Source organism: Carcharodon carcharias, chromosome 22 (genome assembly GCF_017639515.1).
Source record: "Carcharodon carcharias isolate sCarCar2 chromosome 22, sCarCar2.pri, whole genome shotgun sequence".
Taxonomy (NCBI): Eukaryota; Metazoa; Chordata; class Chondrichthyes; order Lamniformes; family Lamnidae; genus Carcharodon; species Carcharodon carcharias.
The window spans coordinates 30998103-31017552 of record NC_054488.1 but is presented as its reverse complement, the minus strand read 5'-3'; the positions used below and the strand labels follow the sequence as shown (position 1 = coordinate 31017552).

General features: G+C 40.5%; 1 protein-coding gene across 5 annotated transcripts in view; it reads left to right on the top strand.

Annotated features, from left to right (window-relative positions):
* The window catches only part of LOC121293974 (phosphoinositide 3-kinase regulatory subunit 6-like), a 129639-nt gene that overhangs the window by 34148 nt on the left and 76041 nt on the right, over positions 1 to 19450 (top strand). For 4 of the 5 annotated variants that reach the window (XR_005946661.1, XM_041217475.1, XM_041217479.1 and 1 more), the window contains exons 2-6: positions 6084 to 6248; positions 9491 to 9583; positions 13665 to 13772; positions 16831 to 16922; positions 18665 to 18730. Coding sequence is in view for 4 of the 5 variants with exons in the window: in XM_041217475.1 (XP_041073409.1) it covers positions 6236 to 6248; positions 9491 to 9583; positions 13665 to 13772; positions 16831 to 16922; positions 18665 to 18730 (372 nt within the window). In the remaining variant the exon portion in view is untranslated. Of the gene's footprint in view, positions 1 to 3975; positions 3998 to 6083; positions 6249 to 9490; positions 9584 to 13664; positions 13773 to 16830; positions 16923 to 18664; positions 18731 to 19450 lie in introns of those variants that run through there. The other variant, XM_041217476.1, reaches the window with a different exon arrangement.

Sequence of the window (19450 nt, the reverse complement as noted above, 5' to 3'; positions counted from 1 at the left end):
AAACAGAGTTAACGTTCCATTTGCAACACATACATTGATGAAGGATCAGGTTGTAGCTTCCCATCTGAAAGACTCATCTATGAAGAATTAGTTTAAGCCACTCATTGTCACAAAACAGTTCAAGTTCAAGCAGAAGAGACAAAGTGATAATAAAAATGCGTGTCTCAGTTTATAGCAGAACTGAGTAAACTGTATGAAACATGTAGCTCTGGTGGTTTTCTCAACAATGCATTAAACGATCACTTTGTCGACAGTTTGAAGGAAACGTCAAAACAGAGGAAACTGTTGGTTAGAAGACAAATACATATCTATTAGAGCTCTCAAAATAACATATTGGATGGAGACTGCTGCTAGATCTGACCCAGGCCACTGGGTCTACTGTGGTCCACTAGTTACCCAGCCATGCTGGAGGTGTGGTAAAAAAATAATCATCTAGATCCATGTTTCTGTTTGAAGAATAGATGTCATAACTGCACAAATTCTGGCTACTTAACGAAGTGTTGCTGGAAGCCATCAGTTGATGCTAGGTTGGAGGCAAGGAGAAGAAAAGAAGGCCCCAAGCTAAATCATAGTACTGTGAGGAATCAATAGGAGAAAAGACAAAACTCCAGAAGTGAATTTTACGTTTGTGTGAGTATAGCTCCAGACATGGTGAAAAATTGGACTCCCCACTCTTGCCCGCCTGCCCACGCCAACCTCATTATGGTGTAGGCAGCATAATATTCGGGTCAATTGGTTTGTTAACAAGCTCAACTGCCTATTTTTTTTTATTAAAATGGCTGGCAGGCTACTGGTTTTGATGTTTGTTCACCTACTGTTTTATAAGAAACTGGCGTGCTGATATTAAGTTCACAACTTGATGTCATCACGCCAGAGCTAATGCATTTGCAATCGTAAAGTCCCAGCCCCATGTCTGTCCAACAAGGAACCTGAGTAAGAAATCAGATCACAGGGTAAAACAAATAAAGAAGAGACTCACATACCTACATATTACGTAACAGGAAAGGGGAATAAGAAATTGGGATCCTTGTATGCACTGAAGTATTAAAAGCATAATTGAATCAGATACTCACATTTCGGAATCCATTATATCATCAAAAGTATAGAAGAAAACATTTGGGAAAATTGTCCAATAAGAAAACAATATTTTCCTGAAATGTTAATCTGGAAACCCATTGCCAATCCTTGGAAAAATCAACATCCAAATTATGGAAATCAGACAAAACAATTGCCTGTAATTGTAATTACATGGAGGTCCTCATTGATAGGTTGAAATTGGTTTTGGAGCTTGGACCAGTGTTAAGAATGCTGCTCAAAGATATAAGGATGCACTCATGAAAGAGTACTAGTCCTCATTCAATCCTGAACTTGATACAACAAAGGGAATCCAGGTACACCTTAATGAATAGGAGGGAACAAAGCCAAAATGGTATCATATGTTTTTATCCTTTTAAAAGCAGAAGGAAACAGTTGGATAAAAAGGAAGGCAAGAATTGTGTCACACAGGCACTGAGTTGGCACCCATACTTCTACATCCTTATCTCTGACATTCTCGAAGCTACAAAACTTGACAATCTAGCAGATAGTGATAATGATAATTGTAGACTTCAGGATGACATGGGAAGAAGTACGGTAGATAGAAATCAAGGCAGACAAGTGTGAAGTAATGCACTTTGGAAAGTCAGAACACTATAAATGGCAGAGTTTTGAAAAGTGTACATGAGCAAAGAGAACTTGCTGGCCATATATACAAATCCTTAAAAGTGGCAGGCAAGTTGACAAAGTGGTTAAAAAAAGCAAATGGGCTACTTGGGTTTATAAATAGAGACAAAACATATCAAAGTAAAGGGATCATGCTAAAACTTTATAATTCACTGTTTAGGCCTCAGCTGGAGTAAGCATCACACCTCAGGAAAGATTTGAAGTCCTTAACAAGGGTACAGAAGAGGCTTACCAGGATGTCATGAAGGTTGAGGGTCCTCAGTGTAGACGAGAGTTTGGAAACGTTAGGGCTGTTCTCCTTGGAACAGAAAAGGTTACAGAGGTTTTCAAGAGGATGAGAGATTTTAATCAAGCAGATTGAGAAAAGCTATTCCCTTGGGTGAGTGGGTCAGTAACCAAAGGTCATCGATTTAAAATAATGTAAAAGACCCAGGGGAGAAGAGGAAAATTTTTTTTCACTCAGGAAGTTGCTGGGATCTTGAACTCTGGGATCTTGAACCTGAAAAGACGGTGGAAGCTGTTTCCATAAATAAATTTAAAATGGAATTGGACAGGTACTTGAGGACGAGGAACTTGAAGGGATACAGACAAAAAGCGGGCATCTGGGTCTAAGCATAGCTGCTCTTTAAAGAGTCAGCCCAGGCACAGCAGGCTGAATGGCTTCCTGTGTTGAAAGTTCCATGATACTCTGATCCTCAGTGGACCTGCTTCCCACAGTTTCCAGAGCCTTTTCATGAATGGGCTCAGCTATTGCCAGAATGCAGACCTGTCAAATTTTGATCAATAGCCATTTGTGTGAAACACCTCGGGATGTGCTACTGTTTAATTGAACCGCATACCTGCCATAAAGGAAGTCTAACGAAGGTTCACCAGACTAATCTCTGGGATGACAGGATTGTCCCATGAGGGGAGATTGAGGAGACGGGGTCTATATTCTCTAGAGTTTGGAAGAATGAGAGGTGATTTCATTGGAACTTATAAAATTCTTATAGGGCTTGACAGGTTGCATGCAGGAAGAATGTTTCGCCTGGCTGGGGATGGAGTCTAGAACCAGGGGACACAGTCTCAGAATAAAAGTTTAGGACTGAGATAAAGGGGAATTACTTCACTCACTGGGTAATGAATCTTTGGAATTCTCAAACTCAGAGGGCTGTAGAGGCTCAATCATTGAGTACATTCAAGAAAGAGATTTCTAGATATTAAAGATATCAAAAGATATGGGGATAATGTGGGAAAAATGGCATTGAGGTAGAAAATCAGCCATGATCTAGTTGAATGGTGGGGCAGGCTCAAGGTGCGGAATAACCTACCCCTGCACCTATGTTCATATATAAATTCAAATTATTGTTGTTGTTGTTGTTGTTACCTGTTCTTTTCCTATTGGTACACATTGCCCTCTCCTTCAAAAGCAGTATAAGAAGTAAGGCAGAGTTAATATTACCATGATATGCATTAATACATAACTGCCAGCTTGTAGTTTTTATAGGTGTGATGACAGGTGCATACAGCAGGGAGCTACATCACATTGGAGATTTCATGTTGTCACGAAGATGTGCTTTACATCAATAATTTTTAATCACTAGCTGGAAACCTGAATTGAACTTTTAAAAACAGCCTTAAACACAGAGAGTAAATTGGCTTGAACCCACAGCACAAGATGGCTAACTCCAATTTGCATGACTATATGTTCCACATTCCAAATAAGTGGAGTCAGTCTGTTTGCAAAACCCATCAAAGGCAATGACTTCAGGAGAGTGTGAACGGCTTACATCTCCTGTTTCATTAGCAAGGCATTTATGGCAATCAATGAGGTCTTCAACTGCTGGAGATGTGCCATTAAGATTAATTGCTTGGAGAATGGGACCCTGGCTAAGTTATCTTCCAGACACAAGCTCATCAAGTCACCTTTGGAATATGTCTTGTTTTAATTCCCCTGGCAATTGGAAAAGAAAGGTCGCATGACAAGCCAACCATCTGTATGTTTAAAGCACATGTCTTCCTCAGCATGAATGAAAACAAACAGCTTAGGGAAAAGACCTAAATGGGGTCCCTCCTGCCTTCTTTTTTCTCCAACTCACCTGGTAACTTTGAGGCCTGCTTGCTGACTGTGATCATCCAGGGATGTCCTGCTACAGACAGAGATTTCTGAAAAGAATCCAACCCAGCGCTACCATCTCCCGAAGAGCAATCAACTTGGTCATCTACACCTTTAAATCGGAAACATTGAGACCATCGATTTCAGCCTGAAGCCAGCCGAGTCACCAAACCACAGACTGTAAACGCTTTTACTTTTTTAAACCTATCCTATTCTTTTTACCGAACCTATCCTTCCCCACTTTGTAATATGTGCGTGTGTGTGTGCGTGCACATGCATGCATATTTTATTATTTTATTTAGATCAGATTAAGAATAATAAAGCTAACCTCTTCCTTTGTTAATCTCGAGAAAATATGTACTATTGGTCATTTATTATCACGGTGCATAAACAGTTAATGCTCACTTTCTTTTTTGACTTCTTTCTAACTCTGTATCTAGACTGGTGAATAGAGGAATTGGTTCAAATGGCCATCTCTTGTTCTTGATTTTTTTAAGGTGTTTAGCATTTATATGACTATTAATATGATATAAATTGACCATATTTACCTACATATTTCATTTGTTTTCAAAGCTGTGAATGTTACTCATATTTAAATCAAAACTTAAGTCGAGTTTTTGAAGATTATTGATTAACAGTTCATGGTCCATTTACAAATTTGTGGTGAACAGAGTTCAGTCTTCCTCTTCTTAGTTCACTGGTCCAGAATGTATCACTGCTTTTATCTTCCAATCAGGAAAGGCATAATGGTGTAAAAGCACTTTTTGGGGACTCTCAATTGTATGCCAATATCCTTCATCCATAGTGTGGGATCTTTTATTATGGTGGTTTTGAAATATACTTTCAAAATTGAATTTCTAATGTTTATTGTTTATTGTTCCAGGGATCTACAGGTGATTGCCACATCATCAGCTTTGATGTAGAGTTGATTAAGTCAGTTTTCAAATCTTGCTTATCATTGACTGGAATTGCCTTTAAAGCCAATATTCAACTAGATAAAAGCATTGACCAGAATTCTCCATTGCTACAAGGATAACACTGGCCTCTTTGATAGCACCACAATCCAACCTAGCTCCTGATAGGGACTCATGTGCATTAGCAGGATTCTAACTGCTAACGTAGTGTCTGGCTAGATAATCTGGCTAAAGTGAAGCTGCTGCTGCAGGACCAGGGGAGGTAGCTGAAGACACAGAAGCAGCACATAAGATCCACCCAGTGGCTTGCCCTATGACTAAGGCCAAGGTCGATACTGTTAGCTAAATGTGGATCAAAATGGAGGCCACTGCAAGGCTATGCCCCTTCATGGGGTTGGCTCTCTGGGCAGTAAGATTAAAATCCTTGCCAGTTTCCACATGCCATCCCTGGGAAATTGTGGGAACACCGGCAGATAGGGTGGATGATTCAGCAGAAAACAAAGCTCCACCACTTTTAAAAAGTGACAGTCCAGCGGAAGTACCAGTGGAGATGGGGGAGGGAAATGCAAGCTGTACAGTGACTCACAACCTAAATTTTCCATCATTGTCCATTATTTTGGCTAATTTTTGCTGGCGTCAAAGAAAAGAATCTTGCCTATTTTATCTTTGCAGAAAAAACTTAGAAAGGGAAACGTGTGTCTAAGCATAAAAGACCCAGAACAGGCAGCAACATTAAAACTAAAATAAATATTGAGATTGAGGGAGGAAAATTGCAAATTGCAGGTAAAATATTTGAGTTTATGTAAAATTATTGTTTAATTTATAAATTTGAGTGCAAAAATAGCTATTCCTGATCACAATTGTTTAATTATTGTCAAATCCATGCTGATTTCAATCTGTTAGTGGATGTAAAGAAACAAAACGAGTTGGTCCAGAATGACAAGGGTGTCTACACGAGTATCATTTCTTTGCAACATCTAATGTTTCTCTAGAGATGCAGGTAGTATTACCATTGCACTGTGAACTTTTTCATATACCTCTGCACAAACCACATGTGATACCTGCTGCTTCCACTTCCCCACCCCAGCTTCCTGTACAACATATTGAAGATTGTACAGTTTTCCAAATAGTAGATTGTATCCTAGCTAAGATATTTCTTGCAAAAACTTGCCATTTTAGCCACAGTGTGGTTGTGTTTGTTATGATTTTGCATGTAAAAAAAAACATATTCACAGAAAAGCATGGTATTGTGTGCTGAACCTAAACCTATGGGGTTAACAGCTGGAGCTTCTTTACAAACACAGTTTCAATAAGCTCTGTGCTATAAAATTGTATCTTTTTTTATTTTGTAGCTGTAAGTGGTGACAAAAGGAAAAAATGTAGACAACATCAGGATCCACAGTCATAATCAACAGAATAATCAGGAAACCAGGCTTTTCTCCCGATCAGTCTCTTGCATGCTCCTATTCCATCCCATTGAAGACACTAAAGCAGCACTTTAACAATGGAGCCAAAAGGTTAGTTCTGGTTAAGTTATGTTGAAACTTCCAATACTGTTTCCTGCACTTTCTATTCGCAGAAACTAAATTGTTTACTCTCGGAAGTGTGACTTGTTGTTAATTTTAAAGCCAGACCCTTCAAAAACTATGAACTTCTTTTATAAAACAAAAACAGAATTACCTGGAAAAACTCAGCAGGTCTGGCAGCATCGGCGGAGAAGAAAAGAGTTGACGTTTCGAGTCCTCATGACCCTTCGACAGAACTTGAGTTCGAGTCCAGGAAAGAGCTGAAATATAAGCTGGTTTAAGGTGTGTGTGTGGGGGGCGGAGAGATAGAGAGACAGAGAGGTGGAGGGGGTTGGTGTGGTTGTAGCGACAAACAAGCAGTGATAGAAGCAGATCATCAAAAGATGTCAACAACAATAGTACAATAGAACACATAGGTGTTAAAGATAAAGTTGGTGATATTATCTAAACGAATGTGCTAATTAAGAATGGATGGTAGGGCACTCAAGGTATAGCTCTAGTGGGTTTTTTTTTTATATAATGGAAATAGGTGGGAAAAGGAAAATCTTTATAATTTATTGGGAAAAAAAAAAGAGAAGGGGGAAACAGAAAGGGGGTGGGGATGGGGGAGGGGACTCACGACCTAAAGTTGTTGAATTCAATATTCAGTCCGGAAGGCTGTAAAGTCCCTAGTCGGAAGATGAGGTGTTGTTCCTCCAGTTTGCGTTGGGCTTCACTGGAACAATGCAGCAAGCCAAGGACAGACATGTGGGCAAGAGAGCAGGGTGGAGTGTTAAAATGGCAAGCGACAGGGAGGTTTGGGTCATTCTTGCGGACAGACCGCAGGTGTTCTGCAAAGCGGTCGCCCAGTTTACGTTTGGTCTCTCCAATGTAGAGGAGACCACATTGGGAGCAACGAATGCAGTAGACTAAGTTGGGGGAAATGCAAGTGAAATGCTGCTTCACTTGAAAGGAGTGTTTGGGTCCTTGGACGGTGAGAGAGAGGAAGTGAAGGGGCAGGTGTTGCATCTTTTGCGTGGGCAAGGGGTTGTGCCATAGGAGGGGGTTGAGGAGTAGGGGGTGATGGAGGAGTGGACCAGGGTGTCCCGGAGGGAGCGATCCCTACGGAATGCCGATAAGGGGGGTGAAGGGAAGATGTGTTTGGTAGTGGCATCATGCTGGAGTTGGCGGAAATGGCGGAGGATGATCCTTTGAATGCGGAGGCTGGTGGGGTGATAAGTGAGGACAAGGGGGACCCTATCATGTTTCTGGGAGGGAGAGAAGGAGTGAGGGCGGATGCGCGGGAGATGGGCCGGACACGGTTGAGGGCCCTGTCAACGACCGTGGGTGGAAAACCTCGGTTAAGGAAGAAGGAGGACATGTCAGAGGAACTGTTTTTGAATGTAGCATCATCGGAACAGATGCGACGGAGGCGAAGGAACTGAGAGAATGGGATGGAGTCCTTACAGGAAGTGGGTGTGAGGAGCTGTAGTCGAGATAGCTGTGGGTGTCGGTGGGTTTGTAATGGATATTGGTGGACAGTCTATCACCAGAGATTGAGACAGAGAGGTCAAGGAAGGGAAGGGAAGTGTCAGAGATGGACCACGTGAAAATGATGGAGGGGTGGAGATTGGAAGCAAAATTAATAAATTTTTCCAAGTCCTGACGAGAGCATGAAGCAGCACCGAAATAATCATCGATGTACCGGAGAAAGAGTTGTGGAAGGGGGCCGGAGTAGGACTGCAACAAGGAATGTTCCACATACCTGCTGAGTTTTTCCAGGTAATTCTGTTTTTGTTTTGGATTTCCAGCATCCGCAGTTTTTTTGTTTTTAACTTCTTTTATAGTTGTATCATCCCAATTTTCTCAACTGTTTTTTATTCTGTCAGGGGATGTGTGGCTAGGCCAGCATTTATTGCTCAATTTGAAGAAGTTGATTAAAACTGGGGCTCAGACAGTTGATTAATGACTCCTAGCTGGATGAAAGGTAACAAAAATGTTATCTTGGAGTATAAGAGGCATGGTTTATATCAAAATGGTACTATTGCGGATCTGTTACATATTCAGAGAACTGTACTGTAAGGGCTTTGTAATCTCAAATGCTATTACTGTGAGAAATGTGGAGTATCCCAGGGGATTGTTCCTGTAAGGGGTGTGAGTCTATTAAACAGTTACTGTGAGGCGTATTAGTTTTATTGGAGGAATTGTTTTTGAGTGATATGGGCTATATCAGGAGAGTTTTGGTGTAATACAACACTTCTGACATCATGGAAAATGTTACTGTTAAGAGTGGGTTATAAGTTGAGAAGGCTGTTTAAAACCAGAAGAGATCCTTAGCTTTATAGGTAGAGACTAAGGTGCAACAAACAAGAATGTTATAAAACACTGCTTAGGCCTCAACTGAAGTATTGTGGCAATTCTGGGCATCATACTTCAGGAAGGATTTCAAGACTTTGGGAGAAGTTGCAGAGGGGATTTGTTATAATAGCACTTTAGTTATGTGGAGAGACTAGAAAACTTTGGATTCTTCTTAGGGCAGAGAATGACATATATTTGAAGATAACTAATTTTCAGTGTTATGGGAAAAAAACTAGGATGTGGGACTATATTGACAACTCTTTTAACTGGCATGAGTTGAACATCCTCTTTCTCTGCTGTAAGGTTCTATATTTCTAAAACATTTAAGGGCAAAATTCCTAGTAGTGTTCAAACCGTGAAGGGTTTTGATAGATTAAATTAAGACAAACTGTTTCCAATGGCAGAAGGGTACGTAACAAAAGGACACTTGTTTAAGGTAATTGCAAAGGAACCAGAGATGGCATGAGGAAAAATAGTTTACATGGTGAGTCATTATGATATGGAATGCACTGTTTGAACAAGTGGTGGAACCAGTATAATGGTAACTTTCAAAAGGGATTGAATAAACACTTGAAGGGGAAACATTTGCAGGACTATGGGGAAAGAACAGGGGAATGGGACTAATCGGATAGAATCTTTCAAAGAGCCAACATGGGCAATGTGGATTGACCTCCTTCTGACTATAGCATTCTATGCTGCTTATGCTTGAGAAGAGTATATCAAGAGGTTTGAAGGCTAAAAAGAGGTTAATGGTACTGCTTGGTTGTTTTCATGGGAGAGATAGGAAATTAGTGTCCCTGAAATAGAGAATCAATGTGTGGAAAAGGAGTTCATAACATTTTTCTACTCTGAGTTTATTTACGTAATGAAATTATTTTTATTCACACTTGTTGCAGGGAAGAATCCAGAGAAAGACACTGCAGCACCATGGGAGAAAAAAGATGCAGAAGACACAAGGTTGTCACAGGAGTACTGCACAAGTAGCGGGGGTAGGTGACTATGCATGTAAAGTCTTAAGACCATGTTAATAAAAGAATTCACGGCAACAGACACACTCTCACTGCCTCTTCCGAAGGGCCCAGTAACAAAGGGTTTGAGGCAATTCAATCTACAGAAATCTTCCTGAGGGAGAGGGATTGAGGCCTCCGTCAGAGTATAGATAACTCTGAGCTGAGAGCTGGAGAGAAACCAGTCAGTGTACAGATAACTTCATAGAGGGGAGGGACTGGGAGACCTGTCAGTGTGCGGATAACTTAATAGAGGAGATGGACTGAGAGAAACCAGTCAGTGTGCGGATAGTTCCATAGAGGAGAGGGACTGGGAGAACCTGTCAGCTTACGGATAGTTCCATAGAGGAGAGGGACTGGGAGAATCTGTCAGCTTACGGATAGTTCCATAGAGGAGAGGGACTGAGAGAAACCAGTCAGTGTACAGATAACTTCATAGAGGGGAGGGACTGGGAGAACCTGTCAGTGTGCGGATAGTTCCATAGAGGAGAAGAACTGGGAGAACCTGTCAGCATACGGATAGTTCCATAGAGGAGAGGGGTTGAGAGAAACCAGTTAGTGTATGGATAGTCCAATGAAGGAGGGGGACTGAAAGAAACAAATAAATATATGGATAGCTCCATAAAGGAGGAGAACGGAAAGAAACAAGTCAGTGTACAGGTAACTCCCTGAGAGAGGGACTGAGACACACCAATCAGTGTACAGGTAACTCCCTGAGAGAGGGACTGAGAGACACCAATCAGTGTATAGATAACTCCCTGAGAGAGAGAGACTGAGAGACACCAATCAATATATAGATAACTCCCCTGTGGAGAGTGATGAGAGACACTAATCCATGTACAGATTTGAAGATATGGGCCAGAATATGCAGAAACAGACTGTTTCCAATAATTGAAAGGCTTACAAATGAACTTAAATAAGTTAGCTGGCACAATTTGGAAGAATGTTACAATCCTCATAGAGATGATAACTTTCTAAAAGAAAGGAATCTCCACGATATCAATGGAAATAACCATAGGACAGGATATCACTTTTTAAAACTTCTACTGTACCAATCAAACCAAAATCAATATAACTCAAGCATCAGTTAACAGCCAAATTATAATTCAAATCCAAAGGTAAATTTCACTTTACATAGTAGATACAACACAGATACATCTTACAGGACTCCAAGCACTCCTTGTATACATTTGACAATACGCACAGTTCCCAAGTTCTCTAACTCAGCCTCCTGTATGTAGGATCTCTCGCTTTTCGTACTCATTAGATTTGGCTCCTGAGTCACTTTCATCAGCTGCTGTGTTCTGTCTGGAGTCCCTGGGTATGGTTAACACTGACCAGGTGTGCATCTACATACCCTGTCACACTCAGGTCATGATAGTCCTGATGGCATAGTCTTTCAGAGTTCCTTTACAACCAGGCAACCAATACACCCAGTTCATGGTCTGGTCTTCTTTTACATGACTGAGCTATTCACACCCACTTTTAGGATTCAGTCCCTTTCAGCTTGCTGGAATGTTGCTTCACCGTGAACGTCTGGAGTTGCATTTTCTTTTTACTGCTAAACAGAAAACTGATCTATTCATACAGAGCTTTGCTTGCTTCCCTTTACATGACTTCTGTGTTCTGAATTGTGCCTGCTTAGACTGGAACCTGACACCACCCCAGTTAGTTTTCAGCTCCACAGCAAACTCAGTCAAAGTTTAACTTCTCTGAACCTAGTAACCTCACAACCAGGAATCCAATTACGAAATCTTAGTTTCACTTTGGATTTAGAGATTAATGAAGTGGTTGACAAATACGGTGAGAATGAGGGATTAAGATTATTGTTTGTGTGGAAGTTAAACACCAGCAAAGACTTGTTGGATTAAATGGTCTGTTTTCATGTTGCAACCCAATGTAAAAACATACTCAACTCTGGAGCATCTGGATTATCAATGTCTTTCACTTCACTGATTTGATTATTGAAGGTCCTATCGCAAACAAATTGTAAATCCTTCCACAATAAAAACAGAAAATGCTGGAAAACTCAGCAGGTCTGACAGCATCAGTGGAGAGAGAAACAGAGTTAATATTTTGAGTCTGTATGCCCCTTCTTCAGAGCTCCCATTTTCTGTTTTTATTTCAGATTTCCAGCATCTGCAGAATTTTGCTTTCATTTTAGCATAAATCCTTTCATTCGGCATGGTGAACTGCCCTCATGGAGAGGCCGACTCAAACGTCATACCTAATGAGCTCCTGAACTAAATTGATGAATTCCATGGATTTATAATGATAAAGGAATTCATAATCATATTGTCTACAATTAGAGAAGCAAACTGTCTCCCTGTTTCTCATTTTCACCAAAGAGGAAGACAACTCTGAACCATATTTGGTTGAATTTAACTATTCCATATTGAAAGAAATTATGCTCATTATTGTTTCACATTTTTATAAAAACATAAATTTGATTACGGATATGAGGACTCTTCAGCTGGGCCCCCTTATCCCACTCTAGTATCATCAATGATAGGGACTATTCCAGAGTGCTTCCATTGGAAACAGTGGCATTCATGACTTCAAATCAGCCTTAGAACCATTCGTGAACCATAAGTGATAATGTGAAAAAAAATCAGTGCAAACAATAGCACTCTCACATCCTCAAATGATTTCCTTTGTTGGCCTGAATTTTGTTTTGCTTTTCTAATGTACTATGTAGAACAGTATGAATGTACTATGAATCACTCTATGGGCCGGAGTTTCAGCCCTGGATAAATTCCGGGTCCCAACCCTGCGCCTCAACTACGTTGCTCACATGATACTATTTTGAAATGTAAATGCCCTAATTGGGCCAGAGGCGAGCTCCACACCCAGTTAATGGTGCCAAGTTATTACTAGGAGCTGCCTGCAGTGTGTGAATGGAAAATGCAGACAGCAGCATGATGGGGCTTGCCACCGCCTTACTGCAGAGAACAGGTAGCACCTTGCAGGGCCAGCAGCATAAACACTTTAGAAAGTGGCTACACAGCTAAATCAGAGCTAATGCGCCCAATTTTGCACAAGATATGTCTGGGCCCAATAATTTCAATTCATAAAAAAACTTTTCCTTCACCCCATTCGGAACCTGGCAGCTGTGCACTATATATGCACCTGACTGTATTGAAAAGTGTAGTCTCAACCTCCCTCATTAACAACTACTCAAGGAGCTTAAGGTGGGGGTTAATTGGAGCCCATTGAGTACCCTGTTTCTCCCCCACCCAAACCCTCCTTTGAAAATTGACGTGTGCCCCAGTCTGGGACTCTGATTTTTAAATTGTGCCCAGATTATTACTGACCCCAACAGCATTTGCAAATCTGGCCTTATTTATTTCTTTATTTTTATTTGTGCTCACAAAGATTTTCTTCTTCCGCTTTTAAATCTGGATTTTGTTTATTTGTTCACAGGATGTGGGTATTGCTGGCTAGCACAGCATTTATTGCCCATCCTTAATTGCCCTTGTTCAGAGGGCATTTAAGAGTCACATGTCATAACAGCAGATTTTCTTCCCTATAGGGCATTAGTGGTCATCATGAGACTTTTAATTTCAGATTTTTATTGAATTCAAACTCTGCTGTGGGTGAGATTTGAACTTGGGTCCCGAGAGCATTACTTTGGGTTTCTGGAATACTAGTCCAGTGAAAGTACCACTATGCCATCACCTCTCCCCCTGGGATTTATTCTATATATTTTTAATGTACCTCCTGCTGCCACCCTGTCTCACTTGTGGCTTTGCTTTTGGTCTCTGTGTTCCTCTTCTGCTCTTTCTCTCGCTATTTCTCTTGTTTCCCTTTCATTTACTTCCTTTTATCTCCAATTTTCTCAGACTCCCTACTTTCCCCTCATAATGTTTTTCTTTTTTTAGCTAACTCTCTGCTGCTCCAGATCCCCGATGAGAAAATGTTGTAATAAATTAGTCTGTGACAAACATTTTCCTGACACTTTTTAATGACTGTTTCCCCATTTCCATGGTGACTGGAGACTATAGGAGTTGGTGTTTATGATATTTCTCAGTAAAATGTGTTTTATTTTGTTTTGTTTGTTTAGCTGGAAGCCCTGGTACAGCAGTAAATGCTGAAGCTGACATTCAGCGCAGTGTAAAAGCCATTATACGGGAACTGGACCAAGGAGGCTCAGGACTCCAGTGCAGTCGAGGTAGGGGATCTATTGTGTCTGAGACAAAATTTTCAAGGTTACTGGTTAAATAAAAGTTAACCATTGTCTAAATCAAATTCCAGAGATAGCTGGTTGAAAGATTAATCAGCCATTGGTGTAATGCTGTAACTGATATTTGGTTGACAGTCTTATAATTGTGCCTTTTTATTGAAGAATAATATGCTTAATATTTAATTTAAATCATAGTTCTACCTGAAGCCACATTTATACAAAATCCCTGAAATGCCTTTTTAAGCCCGTTGTGTAACTGACCTGATAAGACACAGGTTTGGCCTCAGCTGGATATTTGCATTTAATTTTGGGCACCATATCTTAGGAAGGATATGAAGGCATTAGAGAGGGTGCAGAAAAGATTCACGACAATAATTCCAGGGATCAGGAAATTGATCTCTGTGGGATTGATTGGAGAAACTGGAGCTGCTCTCCTTGGAGAGATTTGATAGAGGTGTTGGGCCTGGCAGAGTGTACAGGGAAACCTGTTCTCGTCGGCAGAAGGATGGATAACCAGAGGAGACCAACTTCAGGTGATTGGAAAAAGAAGCAACGGCAACATGATGAAAAACTTTTTTATGCAGCAAGTGGTTAGGGTCTGAAATGAACTGTCTGAGAGTGTAATGGAGGCAGATTCAATCAAGGCCTTCAAAAGAGAAATGGACAATTACCTAAGCAGAAAGAAAATGCGGGGCTACAAAGATAAGGCACAGGAGTGGGACCAGGTGAGTTGCTCTTGCAGAAAGCTGATATAGACATGACAGGTTGAATGGTCTTCTTCTATGCTGTAATTATTCTATGATTCTATGAACTGGAGATGAAGGAACACCGGTCACATGCAAAGTTATGGAATGGATGGAATTCCCACAATTGAAAGTGGTTCATTTCTACAAACTATTTTAAACTCTTGAAAAAATAGAAATACAAAAATAGTTCTCACTGATTACTGTGAATAAAGTACCTGTGCATTTACCAATCCAATTCAGCAGCCTTGATCTTTCAACTTTGACAAAGGCATCTTTAGAATAGCCTGCTTTTAAAAAGGACAATGATCATTGGCAAGCATTCTGCACAGAGTGCTAAGGACCATGTTGAGGCTTGGGCCGCAAACGTGCTTTTCTATTATTTATTCATGGGATGTGGGCTTTGCTGGCTGAGCCAGCATTTATTGCCAATGCCTAGTTGCCCTTGAGAAGATGGTGGTGAGCTGCCTTTTTGAACTGCTGCAGTCCATGTGGTGTGGGTGTACCAACAGTGTTGTTAGGGAGGGAGCTCCAGGATTTTGACTCAGCGACAGTGAAGGAACAGCGATATATTTCCAAGTCAGGACGGTGAGTGACTTGGAGGGCAACTTCCAGGTGGTGGTGTTCTCATGTGCCTGCTGCCTTGTTCTTTTAGGTGGTAGTGTTCGTGGGTTTGGAAGGTGCTATCAAAGGAGTCTTGGTGAATTAATGCAGTGGCATCTTGTAGACGGTACACACTGCTACTACTGTGCATTGGTGGTGAAGGGAGTGAATATTTGTGGATGTGGTGCCAATCAAGCAGGCTGCTTTGTTCTGGATGATGTCAAGCTTCTTGAGTGTTGTGGGAGCTGCACTCATCCAGGCAAGTGGGAAGTATTCCATCACACTCCTGACTTGGGCCTTGTAGATGGTGGGCAGGCTTTGGGAAGTCAGGAGGTGAGTTACTCATTGACAGTTCCCAGCCTCTGAGCTGCTCTTGTAGCCATAGTACTTATATGGCTAGTCCTGTTCAGTTTCTGGTCAATGTTGATAGTAGGGGATTCAGTGATGGTAATGCCATTGAATGTCAAGGGGCGATGGTTGGATTCTCCATTTTTGGAAATGGTCATTGCCTGGCACTTGTGTGACGCGAATGTTACTTGTCACTTGTCAGCCCAAGCCTGAATATTGTCCAGGTTTTGCTGAATTTGGATATGGATGCTTCAGCATCTGAGGAGTCACGAATGGAGCTGAACATTAAAAAGAAATTGGGGGAGTGGAGAGAGAGACACATTATCCAGTTCTTCAAAATGGTAACACACAGATAATATAAGTTTAATCAGATTATTTAACTTGTACTGTGAACAAACTATCTTGTGTTAGTACAAACTTAATAAACCTCAAATAAGACTGCAGTTTGGAGAATATTATTTTAAAGCCCTACATTGTCTTAATGTAATTTCAGGTTTATAAAGACATGTATAGATAGAAATATATAGTGTATGTCGCTGGAACCATTTGGTACTTGCCAGACAACATAACTGCTCCGATAGCTATAATTCTTTATTGTTTAAAACATTTAAACTTTCACAGAGCGTAAATAACTATTTTTTAAGCTAAAAAGGTCATGAAATTTCTTCTGTATTTATGTTCAGAGATATTTTTAACTGGGCTGTAAGACGAATACCCAGTGTAAAAGAACAAGGTAAACTCGGGTGTACCTGCGTTACACAGACAATTACGCTCTCACATAATTTCCTTTCTCTTATGCCCTTCTAGTGATTCCTGCCCCGAAGTGCATCTCAGTTCATTATAATAGATCTGCCCCAGGCTAACAAGCCGTGCATGCAACTTTCCTGCAGTGATGCTGGTTCAAAACGTGTGTAAAATTAAGCCTAGACTTTTAGGTGAAACAGAAAGTATTATCTTTCTTGTGTTTTGATGCTTTTTTTTAATCTCGTTTTGCTTTTACCTGATTGAGATCTGCACTGTGCGTTATTTCTTTAAAAACTTTTTATGGCATCAATATAAATCACATTAAAAAGCTACCATGATCACATATTCTTAAACATACAATGCCTAATGTGCATGAATGCTGTTCAGATGGCTGGAAACTTTAATTTTCATATTTGAAAAGAGAATATATTTTCGGAGCCTCCGTGTTTTGCTCAGGGACCCTGATTGTTTACATTTAACTCTGCTTTTTAGAACCATTTTATCTTTCTGGCTTTCTGATAGAAAATCAGCCCTACCTTCTCAGGCATAAATACATTTATTTGAATTCTTGTCAACAATAAAACCATTGTATTTATTTTTTTCTACAGGTATGTTTAGATGGACATTGCATAAGAAGACTGAACGAGATCCGTACAACAACATTTTTCTAGTTAAAATTCTTATTAGTGAACTGGAACTGGTGAGAAATTATTTGAAAGAAAACGTGATTTTCCAATGGTTGTGAAAGACTGATAAGCCCCTGGGTCAGAACATTGAGCTCGGCGTGCGGGCGCAGGCCCAACCCAGCTGAGCGTAAAATGACACGCGATGACATTGGGCGAGTGCCCTGACATCATCGTGTAGTCCCGCCACATTTCGTTCAGTGGGCGCGTGCCAGAGTTGGCGGCGGCCCACTGACAATTGAAAGGCCTATTAAGGCCATTAATAAGGTAATTCAATTCAAATTTACACGGAAATACCAAGCAGCCTTTGCACTTGTTAGGAAACCTCGTCCATGGGCGGGATGATGTTTCCTAAAGCAAATGAAAATAAAATAAAAATTTTACGCTTGACTTAAAAACATGCCCCTGCTCATGTGACTCTGTCAGGGGCCATGTTTTGTGACATTTTTATTTTTTTCATTAGTTTTTTTAACAGAACTTCATCTCCCTGAGGCAGCTCCATGCCTCAGAGAGATTGAAGTGCTCTTTCGTGGGTGTGCGTGAAGTTCAGGCTTGGCCCACTCACCCGCACAGGGAGCACTGAGTGCTGCCGCTCCGTGTTCCAAGTTGGTCAGGCCTTAATTGGCCTGCTCTGTGTAAAGTTGCGGTGCAGTGCTGATCGCGGGCAGTGGTCGGCTTCCAGACCACTTCCGCCCGCCCCCGCCAAGGGCAAAATTCTGCCCATGGTATTCCATGGAACAGATCCTTCAACCATCTTGCATAGAAGCAAGCAACTGCAGTACCCTACCAGTTGTCATTGACCTTAGCAGCAACATTTTGTGAAGATGTTGATTTTGAAGGTTTTAGTGGTTTAAAAAGGAGGGCCACTCATATCAGACATTGCCACAATGTATTAATTAGAATACAAACGTTCTACCACCTACCAACTTCAGAAAAACTACATCTCACTACACATTGGCTGCTGCTTGGGCATTGGATAAAAATAGTGGCTAAAAGGAAACAAGAGGTTTTAAATTAATAATAGAAGCATAGTGCCTGTGCCCCAAAACTAGATATACAAGGGTCAGTGATTACAATGTTAAAGCATTAGTTGTCAGAGGAGACACAAGCCAAAGGTTTAGGCATGTGGAATTAGGAATGAATCGTGGTAGCCAGTATAATTACCTAAACTCTGAAGTCAGACCACTGCCTGAGGTAAGATTCGATCAATCTGGGTCTCAGTAATGTTACTAAGTTTATGAACTTTAGTATTTGAACTTTGGTCATATTCAGTAAAATTCGCTTGACAATCCAATGTCCGTATGCAACTCCAAAAAGGGATTAAATTGCCAGTCTGCCTCCCAGGAGATGAAGAGTAAGAAATGACAAAATCAGAGTGTGTGGTAAAAGATTTTTTTCTATTTGTAGCAAGATCATTCATATTCTGTTTTATACATACGTTTATGATGTTATTATAAATAGTAAATGGAGGGAATGTCCCCTCAAACCCCACATCCCCCCCAAATTCGAGGTTAAGATATTTTTAAGGGGTAGAGTGCATTGAACTTGCGCATGTATTTGACTACTGAGGGCAAATGTTGATTCTCTGTACTCTATTCCCCATCCAGGCAATCCTTCCTTTTGAACACACAACTCTATATCCCATATAAAAAATACATAATAAAATAGAAAATATGAGCTACATTTAATTTGTTAATGGCCTGATTCTAAAGAGGTGTTAAGTCTTGAATCCCAAGATAACTGGATTTTCTTTTAACAGGCGAAGAAAAACAGTAAGCACTACATTCTACCTTTACTGAACATTTTAATGTATGCTATTATTCAGGTGGGTACAGAGTGAATGCTGGTTGATATTTGATTTGCAAGATAAGTGTAAAATAAATATTTTTGACAGTGTAATTTTTAAATTGTTATTTAGCATACAAGTTTAATATGTTTAATATTTAAACATTGGTGGAACCTCAACATTCATTGCTATATGAGCCAGATTTAACCCCAGCAGTGCAGTTTTGAAAATCTATCCACTAGGAATTGACTTAAGAAATTATGGGCAAGTGCTGTTCAAAACACCGCTTCAACAGTTTGTCACTGGACCACAACAAATGACACAACTAGAAGTTCATTCGCAACTCATTAAGATTCCAAATGATTTTTTGAGATGTGTAAAGCATGTACATGCGGCTTTTTATAAATGGCTTTCTTGACCAAATAAGAGTCTCTTCTGGAGATCACACAGTTAAACATCACATTGGTAGATTTGCTCCAATGGAAGACCCGTACTCGAGACAAGAGAGGGAGGGACAATTGGAGGCGGGGTCATCACCAGCCTGATCTCATTAACTCCTTATAATGGCTGAAAGAAGGGTCTTAGCTGCTGGCAATTCATTACCTTTAAATAAAAGAACTGTGGAGATGTCAGTGGATGACATTGAAAACAGTGTCTTCCATATTTGCTTCCATGATAGATATGAATCTGTTGTCCAAACTCAGTGGATAAATCCTGAAAAGATTGAGCAACATACCAGGAAGTAATTTGTCTTGTTTT